The 22,184-nt window shown below is 37.0% G+C and overlaps 1 protein-coding gene across 2 annotated transcripts in view; it reads left to right on the top strand.

Moving 5' to 3' along the window:
• Nucleotides 1–20,383, top strand: part of JPH1 (junctophilin 1) — an 83,340-nt gene extending 62,957 nt beyond the window's left edge. The window contains exons 4-6 of one of the 2 annotated variants that reach the window (XM_042465019.1): nt 10,939–11,576; nt 17,840–17,935; nt 19,741–20,383. In XM_042465019.1, the coding sequence (XP_042320953.1) occupies nt 10,939–11,576; nt 17,840–17,920 (719 nt within the window). In that variant the 3' untranslated portion in view covers nt 17,921–17,935; nt 19,741–20,383. Of the gene's footprint in view, nt 1–10,938; nt 11,577–17,839; nt 17,936–18,121 lie in introns of both variants that reach the window. The other variant, XM_042465018.1, reaches the window with a different exon arrangement.
• The last annotated feature ends 1,801 nt before the right edge of the window (nt 20,384–22,184 follow it).

Here is a 22,184-nt window from a genome sequence, read left to right as displayed (position 1 = left end):
TTTTAATAGGATCTTTTGTATATATCTTTTGTATATCATTTGCTACTACTTTGCTGTAGATTGTATACACCCACTGTGACTGGGTATCATTTTTAGCAAATGGTTTTCAGTAAAATCAGCTAGAATAACACCACAGCCTACTGAGACAAACCCTGTTCAGGTGTGATGATATAAACTCTGCTGCATTTGACACAAGTTCCTATTGCAAGGGAGGCTTTGTGGGGACAGCATTAAGTACAAAGGCTTCCATCCAATTTGCAGTCCTGTGCAAATGGGACTTCAGCTCAGGTGTAAGCCTTCATCCATACTATTACTTGCAGGAAGGTCATGTCCTTGCGTATATCCATGGAAAGCAGGGGAAAGATTTCTTTTGGCACATGTGACATCTGAATTGAGCCTGTGAAGTGCTATCTCACTCCCAAGTTTCCCTGCACAGGGTCAATAATGCCCAAATAGGGAGTAGTCGCACTAAATTTCCATACAGTGTTTATTTCATTGTAATGTACTGCAGTCAGTGCTTTACCAGAATAGGCTCCTGTCCAGGCTGTTTACAGAAAGATAACATGTAGAGCTGATGGTTACAGAATACAAGATGAAACATACTCCTTACAGTGGCATAAACTGTGGCCCCAAGTTTTAAGTCAAGGTAGTCTTGCCCTCTTCTTGACATGAAACCCACTAACAGTCCGGGGGTGCAGAATCAGAGATTTGATCCATGAACCTACAATAAAGCATTATTTATGGTTTAAATAAATGCTGCGTGAAAACATGCTCTCTTTGTCTTTCCCCTAAAAGCAAAGATTGACTTAAATTTCAGAAGCTACAATAAAGGAGAATAGTCATGTGCTCTGTAGAATACCTGCTTGTGAGGATTGTGAGTGTCATGCATGGTTTCACCATGCTGTTGGCTCCTGGGTCCTAATCTAAGTTTCTCTCACTGGTCCAACTCTTGAGCAACATATGTTGTGCTGTCCTGAAAAGACTGTACTATCTAAATGTGTGCATATCATTTATGTTAGTCAGTAGGCAAATGCAGTTTAAGATGCCCACATGTGTGGCTTCCTGGAATCATTTTCATCACAGATTACTCATACTATCAAGCAGTATCTTCTCCATATTCCCAAGGGATCAGGCAGATGGAGGTTGAGCAACAGTGGTTTGCCTAAGGGCAGTGAGAGTTCACAATTCATGTGGAATCTTGATGCTATTCATAATGCTACAGCAGCTGCCTGAATATATATTGGTCTCTATATATATTTGAGAAGACACATGATCCTGTCAGATTCCCATGGTAAAGCCTTCACAGTATGAAATATATATTTACTTTTCTAGAATTGGTCCATCAGGATCACTTTCTAAAATATTTCTGATATAGCATATAGATATATTTATTAATTTAATTCATATTCTGCCTTTCTCCCATCATGGGATTCATGTAATTGTACTATTTTTTTCAGACTCTTAATTTAAAAAATAAAATAAGGTATGTCAGAAAGGGGCAGTATTTTTAAAAAGAAAATCCTGGAGCATTTGTTTCAAAGGTGGGGAGGGGGGACACACTGAGGTCTTATCTGTGGTCAGTTTCTCTTTCCAAAGCCAATTGGGCTGTAGCAAAGCAACTCCAGAGCCTGCTATTCTTACATCAATGTAATTATGTGTCAATTATTGTCACTCTCCTTGTTAAACACAATGGAGAGAAAGTGGAGATCTGTTAACAGCTTTTCAACTTTTTCAATTATGAAAATTTGGGCTTGTTGAGTGTAGTACAGCTTATCCTCTCCACAAAAGCTCAGAATTAATTTGTTAAAATTAGTTATATAGCATGTAATATGTTATAAGAGTGAATTTGAAAGTCATTAATCATTGTAATATCAACATCATTAAAGTTTTTAGTTACAATTAACTTTCCATGGTCCTTTAATTTGTTACATTGGTGGATAATTTTGTGATAATTGGTAGGAAAATTGTTAAAGGAATTTAATTTTAAAAATTGTGTTGCTAACAATTAATGTAATAACTCAGTTTTATAATATTCACCAAACTATTTAATATTAACGAACAAGTTTCTTTAAATAACATTAACACATTGGTTTTTGACACTAACATTCCCAAGCTGATCAAAGAAACAGTAGGTCCATTTATGGATCACTGCAGTGTGAATTGGTTTAGACTTTAAGTAGCTGGAGAATAAGAAGGTGAGATCTAGATATCAGAAACAATGCCCTGCAGCCACAAAATCACAATGAAGCCAATCTCTTGCTCAAATAAACATCAAACCATTTATAGTTGCTCCAGGCTAGGGGAAACCCAGGGGATTTGCAATGAGCAGAATTTCTCTGGAGCCTAAAAACAAATCGGAGCTCACTCTACAATTTGAAGCATGGGAATATTACTATTGCCATCTCTTAGCCCTGATATCTTCTGATTGAAGCTAAGCAACATCCTCTTGTTGTATCAGATTGTCCTGAAAGAGAATATTGTGTGAACATGGAATTTTACCCTGTTTTTCTTTTCTTTTTTCCCTCTCTTTTTAAAACTAGTACTATTTAGTGTGAAAAGCAGGTACAGTAGTCTCACTTTTAATGGGTGTTTAAAAAAAAGTAACAATTAACACTTTGTATGAGGCCCTTACACACACACACACACTCATTATGAATATATGTACAGTCATCTCTCCTTATCCACACATTCTTTATCCATGGATTCAATTATCCATGACTTGAAATATTTTAAAAATAAATGAATTCTAAATAGCAAACCTTAATTTTGTCATTTTATATCAGGGATACCATTTTACTACACCTTTATATTTCACGGTATTTGAGCATCCATGAATTTTGGTATCCACGAGGGGTCCGAGAGCCAAAAACCCATGGATACCAAGGACCCATTGTATATATCTTTTTTAAAATGTCTAACTGAAATGAGCAAACAAAGAGTTTTATTTGCTAGTTAGACACTTGACTATTAGAATATCTGCTGTATATTTCAGTTGCTATAAAAATGATAATAAATATGGCAGTTTATCATCCTTCAACACCCATTGCCATGAGTTTATATAATTACCCTGTAAAAATGGCAGTTGGTAACATTAGTAATTAATAACTAATAGTAACATTTATAAAATCTGTCTATACTTCACCCACCCACCCCATGACAAATAGTGTGTCTTTTTAAAATATACAATTTTAAAGTTTATTTTCTTGTTAAATGCTGAAGATGTTTAAGATACTGCTCCTTGCTGTATTATGAAGCTGTGGATGCAGAGATTATTTTTCAAAAAGCTACCTCTTTGAGAAACATGTTCAGCACAATAATGCAAATATTAAAATGAGTACTTCGGCAGCATTTTCCTGTCCTTTTCCAATATTAAGCCTGTTTAAATGCCCATGAGCCAAGGACAGGGGAAATTAGAGGCTTCTGCTTAGAACTAATACTAGAAGGTTTTTTAAAACATGGTCTTTATTATAAATCTGTGTTTAAAGTTGTCATACATGTTTGTATTAAAGTTGAAACCTTGCTTCCAGTGTCTCCGTATGAAAAGGCTTATTGTGTTTATATTCACTTTTATTAGGACAGTTTTCCACTTTGCAGAGAAGTAGTCTGTGTTTCCGCAAAAAACAAGTGTACACTGACAACAAAAGTCTTTAACACTGTATTAAAAGACAAACAGATTTGTAATAGCATGAACTTTCAAAAAACAGAATTTCTACATCGCAATACTAATCCCCAAATCTAGTTTGCTAGAGGGAGTTTAGATTAAACAGAGCTTTCCTTGACTTTCCAATAGGAAAGAGCGGTATCTCCACAGAGATCTTTATGGGCATAGCTATTCTGCTGTGAGAGTAAGAACCCTGGATGTGACTGTTCAGTGACTTGTGTACAGGAACAAGGAGAACAGCTATAATAATCAATGCAGGGAAACAGAAGATGACAATAAAAAAGAATGAACAAGGGACCTCTTCCACAAGACCTGAGAAATCCACAACCAGTAGAGGAATAGATTAGATGACAGAATTAGAAATAAAAAGATGATGGAAACAATACACTGAAGAACTATATTAAAGAGATGAAGGAATGATGGATTCATTTGAAGAAGAATCATATGAAGATGAATGAACAATTTTATAAAGTGTATAAGAAGCTATACTCTGCGCACTTGGGAGAAATATACAGTTAATCCTTAGTGTCCAGAGGTTCCTTTTTGGACCACACCATGGATGCCAAAAACCACAAGTCCCATACTTTTTAATGGTGGCACACACTGCTGCAGCTGCATGCAATATTTGTTTAACTTGTATGCTAAACATATGATACATGCATCAGTATTAGATTCAGGGGTAGGAGGCATGAAAATTGGAAAAAGGAACATCAGCAATGTAAAATATGCAGGTGACACCATACTACTGTCAGAAAATAGCAAATACCTGGAACAATAACAGAAGAAAGTCAAGGAAAAAAGTTCAAGAGCAGATTTACAGTTGAACGTTAAAAAATAATGACCAGAGATTATTTACATAACTTTAAAGTAGACAATGCAGGCATTGAAATACTTCAATATTTTCCATAGTTTGTCTCTGTCATTAATCAGAATGGAAGCTGCAGTCAAAAAATCAGAAGAAGACTATGACTTTCAGGGGAAGATATGAAAGAACTAAAGATCCTGAACTGTAAAAGTATATAATTGCATACTAAAGTTAAGATTGTCCATATCATCATATTTCCCTTTTCTATGGATGGTTGTGGAAGCTGGACAGTGAAGAAAACTGACAGGAAGAAAATCAACTCACTTGAAATGTGGTTCTGTAGAAGAATTCTCTGGATACCATGGGCTGCTAAAAAGATAAATGAATGGATCCTAGAGCATATTAAGCCAGAACTCTTCCTAGAAGCCAAGATGACTAAACAGAGACTGTTGTACTTTGGGCATATTATGAGGAGACATGACTTGCTAGAAAAGACAATAACACCTGGTAAGGTAGAAGGCAGTGGGAAAAGATGGTAAGGTAGAAAAGACGGGAAAAGTCAATCAAGGAATCCATGGCTCTGGGTCTGTAAGACCTGCCCACACCATGAGAGCAGGACTGTTGATGACAAGAAGGTCTCTAATTCATAGGGTTAGCCTAAATCAAAGTTGACCTGATGGTAGTGGACAACAACAACAAGCCAGCATAAGGCTTCCAAAACAGGCTGCTCCACAGGTGGCACGGAGGCAGCTTTGAATCCAACAGATTCAAAGGCCCTCTATTTCTCCAAAATAACTTGGATCAGCCCATTTATTTATCCCAGCCTGACCCTGGTACAGGTATATGAACTGCCTTTTCCATTTTTTGCTGGGAGTGTTGGGCCAACTCTTTTCTGTTCTGCCCTGACTACCATTTTGTTCTCCCTCCCCACCTGCCCCATTGCCACCCTTTGAATAGCACTGGTAGTTTTTAAGGTGCCACCAAGAATATTTTGGTTAAATTTTATTTTTCCTGACATTCAGAATCTCCCTGAGCTTCTGTGAATGTGTTCCTGGTGTTTATCTGGAGGAACAGGATTAGTACATAGTACTGTGTACACAGTACATAGGTTTTGCATTCTGTCAGTATTTTTGCCATATGGATCTGACTCACTTTCAGGAGACCAGCTGTTCTTGTTAAACACCCTCTTCAATTAACTGTTCATTTATAAGCTTTTATATTCTTTCTGGTATGACTAAAAGGTAGTTATGGCAGGAAGTCGTTCATGTTTGTTAAGCCACTGTCCAGTGAAGAAACAGCAGAGTTGCAGAATTACAGCACTTGAAGTTTGCACAGTCACTAGATGACAGTTGATTTTTAAAAGTGATCTGTCAGCAGCAATTCTGCTGAAGCCTGGGGTTTGCAAAATGGTCTACCTTGAATTGATAAATTGTGAGAATAATATTTGTTTCTCTAGAATTGTTATTCTTATGTGTCTTACAGTTATGCCCAACATATGGTGTCTCTAAGGAGAACTACTATCATTGGGTTTTCTTGGTAAGATTCATTCAGAGACCATTTTCTATTACCTTTTTCTGAGGCTGAGGGAGTGTGACTTGCCTAAAATCACCCAGTGGACCTCTATGGTCAAGCAGGGATTTGAACACTGGTCTCTTATAGTCATAGTCCAGCATCAAATCACTACTCCGTGTTTGCTCTTTTATTTCCTTCATTTGTTATACTTATTTTACAAGCTGATTAATGAGAAGAGAAAAGGCATTATGTAAATTGTGACTACAGTGATTCCTAGGTTGGGAAGGGTCTGGGGATGCTTCAGATTTCACATTATAATATAAACCATTGCAAGTAATTGAAGCTGTTCAGTTTTTCCACCATAGTTTTGTTATTGTTGTTGCTCTATTGTTTTATCTTTTTGCCATGATGGAATATTGGCAGTTCATTGACAGAGTTTGTTGGCTGTCTTTTTGCCAGTGTTGAACTCATGGTCACACTTCTGAATCAATGGCTGTTTACTTCTGTCATTCAGTTCTCAGTCTCATGCTGTGAAAGCATATGAAAAATCTTTTTCTGATATATAAACTCTAGTATTTCTTCTGCTTATTCTAGTAATGGCCTAAATCCAAGTATTATTCCTAACTAGGGTAGACTTTGGGCATAATATAAGAACAGCTGACTCTCTAGAAAAGGCAATAATGCTTGGTAAAGTGGAAGAAGGTGTGCCAGTGTGGTATGAGCATATATTATAATTTAATTTATTTAGACGATTTATATTCTACTTTTCCATGGATAATATCAAATGTGGCTCATAAAATTAAAACAGTACAACTCAATATTCCAATATAGAGCTGTTCCACATTAATCCAAAGCAGCAAGAGATCTCATGGCAAATATTATTGGGGAGGGGGAGTTTTGAAGGAAGCTGTTTGATGTGGTAGACAGTGGCCAATTATAATTCAGAACTCAGAGTGAACTGGACAATAAATAGATCTCTTTGGTGCTTTTTCAGTGATCTTTTCAGTGCTCGCTGTTGGCTCTGGAAGTCTGGATGGATGTGCTTTCCTTTTTTTAAAGGAACAGTGATCCAAAAATCATACTCTAGTGTAAACTAGAAGAATGGCTGAGGAAGCTGATAAAAATATTGAACCATATGAATCAGGGCAGGGGGTAGGTGGTTGCTGCACTGTATCCTGGAATTTTTTTTTAAAAAACCACTGTATGGGTGAAAATAAAATATTACAGCTTGTACTGGGATTTGCCACTGAATGTTCAACAACAGAAATATTATCTGGTGTTGTTGTGGGGAGGGGAGTTAATGAGAGCTACAGCAATAAACACAGCAGCCAACAGCAATTTTGTCTGTGAGGAGACTTCCATTGTCTCTTCTTCAGTGTTTCATAGGAAACCTGGCTTTTTATTTGTTAATATACATATTTGAGGGGGGAAACAAACATACACCTACAAGTTAAACAAAAAACTACAACTGAATAGCCTGGGTTTTTAAACATGAAGAGTAGTATTCAGTAACAATAGGGCACAACAAAATGCTTCAGTTAGAGTATTCCATATGATGCTTGCTGATCTGATCCAATGAGTCTGTGCATACCATCGCCAGGCTCTACCCTTCCAGAAAGGGTGTCAGTACCTGCTAAACCTGCACAGTAGAAAGAGATCAGTATAGGACTTCAGTCTACATAAACAGCCTTTTCTTTATTGTCACATGCTATTGTTTCTAGAAATAAAGTATATGCTTTTACCTGGAATATTTCCTACCTGTACGGATTCATCTTTAACTACAATGAAAAACCAAGATCACAGGCAGTTATATAGATATAACTTTAATTTGTTGGCAATTACGTAGATATGTCTTCAATCTGGTACTAATGCAAAAACTAAGCAATTTAAGCCTTTGCATTCTACTAATGCAGTTCAAGCATATCTGAGGTGATGTTCCATTAAAACAGTGAACATCAAAACAACCTTTTCCCATGGACAAGTGTAGTAGACCATTAGATTTTCATTGATGAACTTAAAACAGATAAGTGTTTGCTCCTTACAAAACAGTGTAGTATGTCTTGTAGTATGTAGTATGTAGCTACAATCCAAAATGCAAGAAGTCATTGGGATCATATTTTTCTGGTCCACACTCTCCCAAGCCACAGTTCAAAAAGCAGCAGCTTATTTTTGCATGAATGAATCTGAAGGACAGTCTGCTTCCACATCAGTCTGTTTGTGCAGTGATCTTTGAGCCACTCCTCCAGGCCCCTTTTATATCTGAGTTGAGGTGGATAATGACTAGATAAATGGTCTTCTCAACTGTTGGCATCCCATTTATGGAAATTCTGCCTCCAAGAACTTCATCTAGCACAGTGTGGGGAACCTCAAACCCTGGGATTAAATCTAGCCTTCTCGGGTTTGTCAGATGGTCATACAGTGTACCTTCTTCCCCATGACACCATCATTTGATGGTTTCTCAGCTTTTATATTTTTTTTCCACATTCTGACATAATGAAATGTTTTTTCCCAAAGCTAAGTTACTGGAGGAAGATGTTTAAGTTAAAACTGACAGGTATTTTTGATCTCACACTTTAGTTTTGGCCCCACCCACGCTAAGGGCATCTTTGAGGTTGAATTCAGTCTTCAGACTTAAATAAATGTATCACATTGATCTAGCACTGCCAACATTAACTTTTTTTCCTTACAAAGTGAAGAGCTTGTTATTTTGCCTAAGTTTTCAGATCAGTGGTATAATCTTACACTGTTCTTTTTAACCTGCTCTTATATTGGTATATTTATGAAATGATATAGGATGAGGGACACCTGGCTTGACATATGTGAAAGGGATCTAGCTGTCCTAGCCCAGAAGTTGAACATGAGTCAACAGTGTGATGCAGCAGCTAAAAAAGCCAATGCAATTTTAGACTGCATCAATAGAAGTATAGTGTCTAGATCAAGGAAAGTAATAGTACCACACTTTTCTGCTGTAGTCAGGCCTCACATAGAATCCCGCATCCAGTTCTGAGTCACTCCTCATAAGACATGGTTTCCAGACTTTTCACCATGTTGGTTGTCCTCCTCTGAACATGCTCCAACTTCATAACATTCCAACACACTGCACCACACTGGCTCTCTTCTAAAAGTGTGTATGTATTGTGTTGTGTGCCATCAAGTTGTTTCCAACGTATGATGACCCTAAGGCATTTTCAAAGGGTTTTTTGACAAGATTTGTTCAGAGGGGGGTTGCCATTGCCTTCCCCTGAGTCTGAGAGCATGTGACTTGCCCAATGTCACCAAGTGGGTTCCATGGCCAAGCTGGGAATTGAACCCTCGTCTCCAGGGTCGTAGTCCAACACTCAAATTATTGCACCACACTGGCTCTTTATTAAAAGTATACAGATAGTTTATGATGAGAGTGTCATAAATATTGGAGGAATCAGACCGGAAAATATATAGGAAGTACTGTAATGTTTTAAACCAAGTACAACTTTTCTCATTAAAAAACTATTGGCAGAAATACTTAGCATAAGATTGGATTGAAAATGAAATGAAATTGTGCTTTTCATCAATTATTACTGAACATGGATCCCCCACCCCCACCCCCAAAGTCACAGCTGACTCTTGAAAGAACTCCTTTTTAATATTCCTGGTGACTCAAGAATACTTGCACGTTAAAGGCTGGATTTCATTATAAGTAGATTTATAGCTGGAAATAAGAGAGCAGTGCACAGACTGGCTTCTCAGCAAACTTACAAAATAGAAAGAAATTATAATCAAATGGAAGGAAGAAACATGATCGAAAGTAATGCTGTGAAACAAACTTAGAGGTGAGAGGAGTCAGCAAATTAGATGAGAGACGTGATCCTACACCCATTGAAGTGAACTGCCAAGCACTGCAGGCTTAGTCCGTGTATTTGAAATGTGATACAGCTGCAAAAGTGCTAATGCTATTTTAGGCTGTGTATGCAAAGGCAGAACGTCATGGAGAAGCAAGGTGATAGTCCCTTCTTTGCATATGTCTATTTGCACTGTATTGGGTGCTGGGCAGTGCAGTACTTAAAAAGCTGTAGAGGCTTCAAAAATAGTAATGGCAGAAACTATATTTTATTTTGGGAAATGCTTCTGGAAAACTCAGTCCTGCAACTTGCGTTGTCATGATCAGATTACTATAACAATTGTTTCCAATGGGGAAAATTCAACCATTTAAAAGCAGTAGAGATACAACCTGTAATAATTCTGTTTCAGTATTACCCTCTTCTTGCCGATATTCTCTTGAGATTTGTATCATGATATCATGGTGTACTTGGGTTTACTTTTTGAAATGCCAACACAGTGATACACATGTGGAAGTATTATATCAGAATTGGTTTTCATGTCACATTTATAGGTGGAAACTCAAGTAGACTCCCTAGTTCCTCACAAGTCTTTCTCAGAAATGTAACTTCAAAATACATGTATGTTTTTCTTTTGTAATGACAGAAATCACAGCATAGGGAAAGAGTGGCTTTTAGATTAAGTGTTGGTGAATATTAGTAAAGCTTTTGCTAGGTTTTAGGGGAAAGGGCATACCAATAAAGCCTATAGTGATAATCAAGGCTTATTATCCACTTAAACTGTCTTCCACTGTGGCTGAATTTTCTTCTCCTTGCCTGCACCCATAGCCCTCTGTGTTGCCCCAAAATAACTCTGGAGTAGATTTGGGTTGTGTGGGAGGTTTGAAATTGAAATGGGGAATTGCATCCTGCAAGTTCTGCTCATGGAAGGAAGCTGTTAGGTTACTGAAATTATCCTTATGATTTTTATCTGTTTGCTGAATAGATTATCTGTTTGCTAAATATTAAGGGGGGGTGGAATTGTAGAAGTGTGTAATCCAATAGAAAAACATCCTTTAACCTCAAAACACAGAGTAAAAATGACATGAATGTTCAGTGAGAAAGGAAACTGACTTTCTTCTCTTTGCTTTTATTAAAAAATTTAGGCCCTGATTATATCAAACAACGATTTCAAGAAGGTATGGATGTTAAAGAAAACCCTGAAGAAAAAGCTCAGGAAAAACCACCTACCCCAAAAGAATCTCCTCATTTTTATCGAAAAGGCACTACACCGCCTGGAACCCCAGAAGAGAGCCCAAAGCACAGCCCACTCCCTTCTGCTGAGTCTTCACCTGCAAAACTAGGCAAAAAGCAAAACTCCATTGCAGAGATCAGACTTGTTCAAGAAAAAAAGAATTTAACCAGTGAAAGCATAATACCAGTGGTCAACAAACCTCTTTATTCAAAAGCACCCATGAAGGAAGAGATGACAGCAAAGCCACAGTCAAAGTTGTCACCCGGCAACAATCCTAGCAACAAAGGGAATGGGGAGTTACATGGTCATTACCACGGCTACTATGTGAAGATGAACCCGACATTGTATCCATACGAGCTTGAGGAAGACGAGGACCATACCAATCCAGCATCTTCAGCACTTGCACCGGTAGCATCAGCTCAGAAGTCAAGCCCAGCCGGAGCTGGGATTCAGTTAGATGCCAAAGAATTGTTAAAGATCCCTGCATCTGCTGCACCAAAGAATCCCACCAATAACAACTTCTATTCACTGGAAAGAGAAGTTAATTCGGTAGGTACTGTGGATTAAAAGGTCATGCCTGAGCTTATTCTTTTAACAGGGTAAGATTTGGCTTATTGGTTTAGGTGAGCCACCCTCTTAATGGCCAGAAGAGTTCCTCATACATCTGGTAATGTTTACTCATGTATTTTATATTTTCAGTAGTTGCATCTGTGCTGTTTCTTACTTGATAAAGCCCTTAAGCTACAAATATGACAAACAATTTAAACCAAATAAGCCCTCTTTTTGACCCTCTGTTCTTTAAGACAGATGTTGCAATTATGTATGAACAAAATCTTAATACAAGCCTTATATAGTTGCAGGAAAATGCACCTCGCATTCTAGGGAATCCCACATAGAATGCTTTAAGAAGTACCTAAGAGAAGATTTATGCCATAGAAGGGTTCCACGTATAAATTAATAGTTTCTTCACATTTAAAGCTCATGATGCTTAGAGCTGATTAATCTATCTGAAATTTACTTGTAAAGTATTTGGTAGGTATGAACGCATGTTGTGCAAAACAAAACAAAAATCAAACCAAGGAAATGCTCCATTTCTTTTAACATGCACTAATAAAGAAAAATAAACTCAGTGGGATTAACTGTTGGTCTGCAAATCCAAAGGGGTTTGCTGATACATGCTTCCATCAGTAGAACTATAAGCCTCCCTGCTGCAGCCACTTGTGACTCACAAAATCTATTATTATAAAATCTGCCTTTGAAGAGCTGGGAAATTATCTGAAGCTGTTTTCTGGTAGAACAGGAAGCTGCAGTAAGAAAGAGAAGTTCTGTCACACTGGCAGTTCAGAACTGGTTCTAGAGCAACATAATAATATAGGTATCAACCTTATTCATGTAGAATTCAGAGACATAGCCATGTTAGTTTGGAATATCAGAATTTAAAGGGATCTTATAGCATCTTTGAGACTAACTGCAAAATAAGTTGTAACCTAAGCTTTTGTACATTTGGACTTGGTTGCATCTGATGTAGACCACGTCTATAAAAGCTTATGCTTAAAAGTTTTTTCCCACAGTTAGTCTCAAAGGTGCTACAAGATCCCTTTCCAACCTAATCAGGTTTTATTAATAGTTTTCTTTAAAGAAGCTATATGTTTGTGTGTTTTCATTTTCTCTCTTCCAGCATTGAGCATGAAGTCTGGATGAACTTTGTAGCCATGTTCAGCTGAATGCATTTGTACTCCTTCTCACAATTAAGAATTCGAATCACACAGCATTTCCAATCAAAAGGTGAAGGATAAATACATTCAGATGGATATAGTTGCAATTTCCTTCAAGACCTTCCTAGACAATTCAGGAAAATTGGGGTAGTAGGGCAGAGTCAGCAAATGCAGCCCCATGACCCCTCTACAGATTCTGTTTATGAACAGGGCTGTTGTGTTCTATAAATTTCTATGTAACATATTATTTGTCATATATCTTGAGAAGATTCATCAGTTGGGCATTTGGTATAATTCTGTCAGAGCAGAGAGATGCAATTTGATCAAAAATGAAGTTGAAGGCTTTCACGACTGGCATCCATAGTTTTTTGTGGGTTTTTCGGGCTATGCGGCTGTGTTCTGGAAAAACATATTTCTGACATTTCGCCTGCATCTGTGGCTGGCATCTTCAGGAATAAATTCTTCCAGAACATAGCCACATAGCCTGAAAAACCCACAAAAAATTAATTTGACCAAACTTGAAATCTAGTTGAACAAAAAACAGAGATAATAGTGTGACCAAACATGAAACCTGGTTGAACTAAAATCAGCAGCCTCAAAAAATCTGATAGACTTTGTCCAATCAGCCACAAAAATGATTCTGAGTTTTTAACTATACATCATAACCAAGATAATTTGGCCCATGACCAAATATGAAGAAGAAATAGTGCTATATTGGATACTATTTGTTCTCACAATTAATATTCCAGACATTTCCAGATAGGCATACCCATCACCCTCAAGCCAGGTGAAAGACAAGGTGGTGCACATTTTGTGTACTGCTACTCTGAACAGGTTAATAGGATCAGCAAAGGCAACACATGCTTTCAAAACTGCTAGGTTGGCAGAAGCTGGGACTAGTGATGGGAGCTCACCCCATCACGTGTCAATGGGGCCTCGAACTGCCAGCCTGCCAATCTTGTAATCAACAGAGTCAGCATCTCAACCACTTGAGCCACCACTTATCTATAGAGATATTATAATTCCTCTCATTTTGGAGTTTTTTAACTAAGCAAGGCAAAATCTTTCCTTTTTTAGGGTATTGTGAAATTATCTCCTTTGCAACATACAGTTAAATTATTTTGAACAGAAAAAGTCCTTTCAAATAAATTTGTGCCCTCAGAATCTAGTTTGACAAGAGAGTGTTCATAAATTATTGCTTGCAGATTTCCCACTCATCTTCAGCACTGTTTCAGCTGGGGGTGGGAGATTATTTTCTTCATTCAACCTCTTCTCTCAGCCTTTTCAGAAAAGGAGAACATCCAGTGTGCCATTCCACAGTAATGAGAACTGCAGAGCTATTGGAGATGTAATCTAATGAGGTTTGGCAGATTAGACAGAAGTGCCAGAAGATGTTTTGAATTATGTTCATTGAGTTTTTAAAGTTGTTTTTTTTCTTTTGTGACAAAATATTGGTTAATTACTATTTATTAAGGTTACATAAATTTTGACACATACAAAAACTCATTTACAATGATGTGAATTCAAATCCCATATGTAAAATGTCAGTGCACTTGGGATATCAGGAACTGTCTTGTCTCAAGAACTATCCTAGACTTGTCCCAAGTTAGACTTGTCCTAAGTTAGCAACAGGTCTCCCCTTTATTGTGGGCTCGACAGACCGCCCCAAAAAGGCAGTCTGTACAGGGACGTAGCTAGGATTTTAGGAAGGGGGGGTCCAGACTAAGTGCCACCATTATAATGGGGCTTGGGTGCAGCGGTGCAGCAGCACACACCATTCATTTTTCTAATGGAAGGGGGGGTCTGGACCCCAAGAACCCCCCCCTTGGCTACGTCCCTGGTCTGTAGCTGCCTGTTTTTATGTTGCAAGGAGGCTGCACCACCCAAACAGCGCAGCCTCCGTTAGGGATAAAAAATATGCGAGCGGGGTAAAAAAAAAAGCACGGGTTCTTTTTAGTCTGTGTGCCAGGTGCCACTGTTTTGCCATTGGTACAGTCACGTGCACCGATGACTCACGGCGCGGTGGTGTTTGGACACTGCGCTGCACCTGCGTCATCATGGTGTCCCCCATGTAGATGGGGCCGTGCCATGATGGCACCAGTGGTGTGTGGTAGGGCTCGGGAGCGTGCAGATGCTCTGCATTCCCGAGCCCTAACATTGGCTCCAGATCACCGCATTCTGGCAGTCTGTGTTGGGCCTGTGTTTCATGAATAAGGAGGTTTTTAAATGCAAAATCAGCGTTACTGAGCCACAGTTTAATTGACCCTCTTATAAAATATAATTCTCTAATAGCCAAAAATAACAAACTATTGCACAGCAATTAAATAATGTGGTGTTTCATTTGAGTACTCCCTCATATTATCTCTTTCTCTTTTGTATGCCCTAATCTTACTGTTATATAAGGATAATTCCGAGCATGCATAATGCTTTTCTGTTACAGCTTCTTTATAACACCTGTTCAAGTCAGTCATGGATAGCAGAGACTAATTTTGCCTTTTTCTATTTTAAGCCATTGCAGCGTACTTATTTGTGTTGCTTCACCCTAAAGCATTTTGGAGTCACACTATTAATGTTTTGAAACCCAAAATTGGAGTCTCATTTTAAGTTCCATGATAGGGCCTAATACTCTGCAATTTATTGGTCACAATCCACGTGACTGGAAAAAAATGCGGGGGGGGGGATCTCCTTTTTCCCTTAAAACTCCTAGAATTTCCTAGCCACCTTGGTCACTCAGAGATTCTTAAGGTTGTAGTCCAGCTTTGGGTATTTCTTGAATTATCCCAATCCATATCCTACTACATGATTTCTGTTCTTTGAAATTCTCCATTTATGTTTCTACCTAATGTGTCTGATTCATAAGACAGCAAATTATCTTTTTAATTCTGTTTACCGTGTAAACCTAAATCCATGATACCACCAAAGAGGACTGGAATCATATTGTGCTATAAAGCTTTACAAATAGCTTACAGTTGGTGTATACAGTGAGTCAGAGACTGCCATTGGGTCTGGAGTACAGATTACAGAGCTCATGCAAAAACTGCATAAATAGTTTTCTTGGATTTACTTTGTCTCACTACAGTGACAACATGTAATACTCTTCATCAAGTCCTTTTGATGCCGTTACGGAGACTTTCTGTACTAACACCAACCACCTTCCAGAACAAACAACTCTGATATAAGAACATTTCACACCAGGCACCTTTTTCCCAATCCTGTGTGCTTTCCCAAAATCTGCCCCATAGTTTTTCAGCCATTCAGGGTAGGTTTTCAGAGTACACATCAGGAGAAGAAATACCTCTCTTTCTAATTCCATCAGTAGAAAACCCTGTTGACTTCCATTCAGAGAATATTACAGGTTATTTCTCTGAGTTCTTTCTCAGGTATTTCTAAATGATGTTTGTAACATTCTAGTCCTTTTAAGGGAAGGAGGAACTGAAGCCAGTTCTGTATATAGATAAGAACTTGTGAAGGAATTCTAGTCATAAGCTTAGATCTTTCATCTGCATCATAAGATCATCCTTCCTCTTGAGAGGAATCCAGATAACTTTTATGTGTCTGTCCATTTGCAGAACTGAAGATGTGGTAAGTGTATTTATTGACTTTACATGGTTTATATGTAAGCAGGGGTTAAAAAAAAGAAGTCTGCAATATTGAAAAATATTCATCTGAACATATCCATGAGTAGTCTGTCCTAATATTTCAAATTGCTGTTGGCTAAACCAGGAATGTGACTCATGTACCCCTCTAGTTGTTGAACTGCAGCTTTGTCCCTGTCAACTGTGCTGACTAGGATACTGCTGAAACTTCAGTCCAGCAACATTTGGAGGGCAACATGATTCTTACCCCGGGTTAGAACAACTAAAGGCTTCCTTCTAGTGAGGGATAGTCCATCTTTACATTCCAGACAGTAGGTTGGTAGCTAACCAGTGTTCCTGAGATTGTACATGTTCAAGTATACTGATCCCCTTCTGTTTTCTTTTAAACAAAATCTATATTCTCCCAGTTGTATTTTAAAACCAAGAAGAAAGACTGCTGTATGTTTTATACCCTGTTTATGATCCAGCCTCTAGCCTGCAAATACAGTGCTGTTCAGAGTCTATTCACAGGGAATTCACTCAATAAAAAGGTGTTTAAACAAATGTATTTCAGGCAAAGGTGAATATTCAGATTTGCTTCTGCTTTTCTACAATTTGTGCACATGTTTCTTGGCCAGTACTGTCTCACTGAAGCAGTGGGGAGGGAGGTAGTCTGATGAGAAGAAAGAGAAGTATAGGCCCCGTACAGACAGGCCAAAATAAAGCTGCTTTGGGTCACTTTGGAGATATGCTGGTTAAAGGATGCATGCATCCTAAGAGTCCGGACACCACACCAAAGCCATGCTCCAGTCCTAAGAACTGGAGCATGGCATCCGGACTCTTAGGACGCATGCATCATTTAAATGGCACATCTCCAAAGTGACCCGAAGCAGCTTTATTTTGGCCTGCCTGAATGGAACCTTAGCTAACATTTTGCAGGAACTAAGGTTTCAGCATATAAAATGCATTTCTAGTTTTGTTTGCTTTTGTACTGTACTAGTGTTTGTCAGGGAATGTTCTGTTTTCATTCCTCTTGCCACTAAAAGATCAAAATCCTCCTCCAAAATGCATTGTTCTTATAATGTTTGTAGAGAAAATAAATGGGCTGGATGCTAAGCAGCCTTCTGCCTTCTTTTAAACAGTACATAGGTTATAAGAAGAACATGCTAAGATTTTTTTAAAAGCATTAGACTTTTTTTACAATGGAGTGTGTTGCCTATCTAGATTCTGGAAAAACAGCACAATCCAATTTATTTCCCTCATTCTGTTTCAGAAGATTGTGCTTAGTTTGATGTTTAAAGAAATAAAAGAAACTGGCATTTTAATCAGGAGCAAAGTCATTATTTCAGCATGATCAGTCCTTCATAAGTGCAATAAAATCATCAGAGAGGGAAAGGTCCAATTTTGTTTTAGCAATCATGACATAATTTGGAAGCAGGCTAACATTAAAAGTTTGCAGTCGGTTTATTCATTATCTTAATTTTTGTGAACATAATCAAATCCCATTTTATTTCATTTACAGGGTCCTAATGCAATCATGATTGTACTGGTAATGCTGTTGAATATTGGTTTAGCCATTCTTTTTGTCCATTTTCTAACTTGATTGGAATTAGGAAAGGTAAGCATGGTCTTTGTGTTTCACATTAAAATCGTGCCCATTCCCGATCTCAGTTTTAATCTTTACTGTTTAAAACAACAACACTGTATTATTTGCAAACTTGAATGTTCCATCAATTTGATTTTAGCTATGCCTGAATGTGATTCAACATAGTTACTTAATGATATAACTGTTTTGATCCTTCAGTGAAGTCATGACAACTAGTGGCGTAAGCCCACAATTCTCGGCAGTTGTGTCATCAGCCTTTTAAATGGCACGAGTCATGTTCAGACGCAGGGAAGGAGGCATGGAATTAGGATGGGACACAAGAGAGATGAATCTTGGAAAACTCAGCCAGAGGCTTTGGGGCCCTCTGAAGCTGAAGCGAACAGCCATCTTGGGGGAAAAAATATGCACCCACACACAAGCTTACTGAAGCAGCCCAACAAGTAAAGTGTGTTGGTTACTCCATCTGTTCCAGCAGAGAGTGTGACTAAACTGGAAATGTACGGAGCTGCACTTTTGTTGATGGAAGCTAACAGCTGCCTTACTATTTTGCTGTTTGATGTTTTTGGTGGGGGAGATGGGAAAGTGACTGCCAGAGGAATGTGGTCAGAGGATTCTGTTGCTGTGGAAGCGATTCCAGTATTCACTCCTATCTCATTAGAAGAAATAGTTAGCAGCATCACTCACCAGTCTTATTCCATTACCTGCTGCTTTTAAAATCTCCTTGCCATTTTCTGGGAGATTGTGTTTCATTGGTTATGCATGATTCTGATCATTTACTATTTATTTAAAACTCATGTGCAGCCATAATATATTAATGTAGACCTGGAAAACTTTATTTGTTTTCAACCTGCATTGAAGCAAAATTCAGGCCTGTAGCATATGTGCGGTATAAATAATTTCTTGGAAGGATCAATTTCTTCACACTTTTTTTTAACCTAAGCCAAGAAAGTTATCTTCCTTTTAAGGGTTACATGGGCAATATGCAAAATGTTTAAGCCATTGTTTATCTCTTCCTTGTGAAAGTGGCAAGCAGATTTATTTTAATATCTGCGAGATTCATTGGCCTCTATCAGCATTGTGGATGAGCAAGGTAGAATATTTTGGGAAATGTTAATGCACTGAGTGCTTATCTTATTATTGCAATTTTTTTCCTGGCATTTAAAGTCTTGCCTGCTTGCACAATGGAAGGTGTTAATTAAATGTGCAATGATTAATGATTTTTAAAGGTCAAGCTTCATGTTGAATACATTCAGGTAAAGCATTTAAGTCTGTTAACAATGACTGATTATCAGTTTGATGCCTTTAATGTTGTTAAAATGAGTCTGTAATCTTACCTCAGCCAGTTAAAACGTAAGCCTCAAAACTTTCATTTGGATTCTTTGTCTTAACTAGATTTACAGTCCTGTGTTCGAATGATGTGATCCATGTTTTCCCCCTTGCTACTGTAGTTTATTGTATTCCATTTTACTCAAAAGCATGCTTTTTCACTTATAGGGAAATTGTTCATGGTGTGGTCATTTTGAAAGTCAGCATTTTAATTAGAAATAAAAAATAAAGGGCTTGGGGTTTGTTTTTATTTTTATCTCTTAGAAAAGGACATTTTTCAGGGGTTTAATCCTGTTTGTAAATTATATTATTATTATTATTATTATTATTATTATTATTATTATTATTTTGCATGATTTAATGGCAAGGGTTTCTCATAACTATGTTAGCTACTGTAAGAGGAAGTCAAGGAAATGGAAATGGATAGGAAATATTTCTTGTAGCCTGGAGCAGCTCAGTGCAGGGCAGTAACAAGGTGGCATTTTTTGCAGAAGTGGGTTGAGAATCCTGTGTTTTGTCCAGTGTGGAATTGAGAAGAAAGCAGAGGGGCAGCAAATGAAAATTTAACAACTTATATTAAGGAAGCAAGACATTTTTTATCTCCACATTTAAAAAATGAAAATGAGAATCAGGTTTTTAAACTATAACGAACAACAAAGACCTATACAAACACACTTTTGCAGTGTAGCCCAATAAAGTTATTGATTAAACTAATTTTGTAACTGACATTTAAATATTATTACATGTGCATTTAAAAATCTAAAGAATATGGTTTTTGAAAATGTTTATAAACTTAAGCATGTTATAGTTCCCTTTATAATATAAATATGTATGATTTATAAGCTTTTTTAAAAACAAGGCTTCAATCAAGAATTGTTGGTATTTTTCTAAAATGTACACAGCTGTATTTTACATAAAAGGCTATTTATAGTTGGTTGTATACTGTACACTACATTTTGGACAGCTCATAAGTCTGCCAATGTATTTAATGATATGTCACTTTGTCTATTTAAAATTTCTTGCTGTGAATGAATTCTTTATGTAATGAGCTTCTTTATTTATAATTCTGGAACCCAAAATAGATAATGTACAGTTTTCATAACTGTATTTGCTCTAATAAAAATGAATTGGTTACTAATGTGTAAAGATATTTTCTCTATATATAAATAATACCAGTGTTTCGTATGTATTCAGTGAATGTTTTAGTTGGAGAGGATTACATATACTGTCGATTATAAGCAGAAAACACTTGTGTCTTATTTTGCATGATGTTCATGCTTTGCATTACACAGATCATATGCTTTTTACATACAGTTTCAATTTCATTAATACCTTTAGGAAGTCAATGAGTGAAAGAAAGCCTATGTGAGTAAATAGATTGCTTTATAAGATTACATACACAAACATTACTTACTCCTCATTTCTAGAGTATAAAGTAGAATATCCATTCACTACTGCAAGACATACTCAAATATTTTAATTCAGTGGCCTTGTGTAAAGTTGTAGTAGATAGACTGCAGAAATGGTAAGAATATTCTACTGTGGGAAGTTATCCCTTATATTTTAACTAAATATCATTTTCCTGAATTAGCTTTAGTGTAACTATATTTCATTTTATTTTCTACTGCTAGAAAAGGTATTTGAGCACTACAAAGCCACAACATTTTAAAACACAGAGACATTTCAGATGATGATAGTAAAATTTCATTTGCCTTTCCATGGTGAGATTATATGAAATTCCACCATAATGGAGAAAATGTATCACTTTGCATGTAAAATCTCCCAAACAATATATAAAAGAAATAGGAATTTGCAAAAACTTTCCCTTTTAACACCAATTTTTATTTCCCTGAGCTTTTCTTTCTGCAATGTACTCTGAACAGAAACTACTAATTATACCTTATTTAGTCTGAATTTACCTCCCTCTTACCATACAGACAGAAAAAGACTGTTCTTTTATTTTATTATTATTTTGCTATCTTGCTCTCTAACAGATGACTAATGCCAGAAAAACAGAAATGAACAGTATTTGTTCCAAATATTCCGGACAGTTTGCTTAAGATATCTGCTGACAGATTTTTATCTTATTTTATTTTATTCATTTCTTTAAAGCTGCAAAAAAAGATGATTAAATGCAGGAAAAGAATGATTAAATGTAGGAACATCATTTATATGACACTTGAACAAATCTTCAGAGTTGTAATTGAAACAGGTAATAGCAATACTGAAAACTATCAAGGACAGACCTAGTTCTGTGCCTGTTACATTGAGTTGTGGATTTTTGTCTACATTATTAATTCCATTACATGGATAATATCTGTGCAGCATACACATATATGTTATTAAATGTTAACCCAGAATAATGAGTGTTTACAGCAAGAGACAGCAAAGCTGTATAATGACTAGTTCTTACAACACATAAGTATAACGTACCTGGAGGTATTGAGCCACTCATTTTTATATAGAAAGACATTTTAATATGGGGCTGTAACTAACAGAAGTGGTCACTGATCATTTAGCACATATATTAATGAGGCAGATAAATGAGGAATGGAAGACTGATAGAGACAAGTAATCAATTAATATGGCACCTAAATGAAAAAGATTCTGCAATGTAAATGAAAGAATAATAAAGGACATTAAAATTCTCACATTTCTGTTTCTAATGATCATGATCTGTGAAAGGCAATGCACAAACAACATGAAGATGTGCTGTTTAGGAAGTTCATAAATGCAAGAATCAGAACAAAAACCATAGTATCCTGCAGTGGTTGTGTACAGAACAAGAGAGAACATCACAGGCAGGATGGTAGAATTCTAAAACGTCGTTGTGTTAGTCTGGAAAATCTTGTAGCACTTTTGAGACTAACTGAAAGAAAGAATTGTAGCATAAGCATGAGCTTTCATAAACTTGAGTCTCCTTCTCAGATGCATG

Source organism: Sceloporus undulatus, chromosome 4, assembly GCF_019175285.1.
Source record: "Sceloporus undulatus isolate JIND9_A2432 ecotype Alabama chromosome 4, SceUnd_v1.1, whole genome shotgun sequence".
Taxonomy (NCBI): Eukaryota; Metazoa; Chordata; class Lepidosauria; order Squamata; family Phrynosomatidae; genus Sceloporus; species Sceloporus undulatus.
The sequence above is the reverse complement of the archived record's forward strand: the minus strand, read 5'-3'. Positions and strand labels throughout refer to the sequence as shown.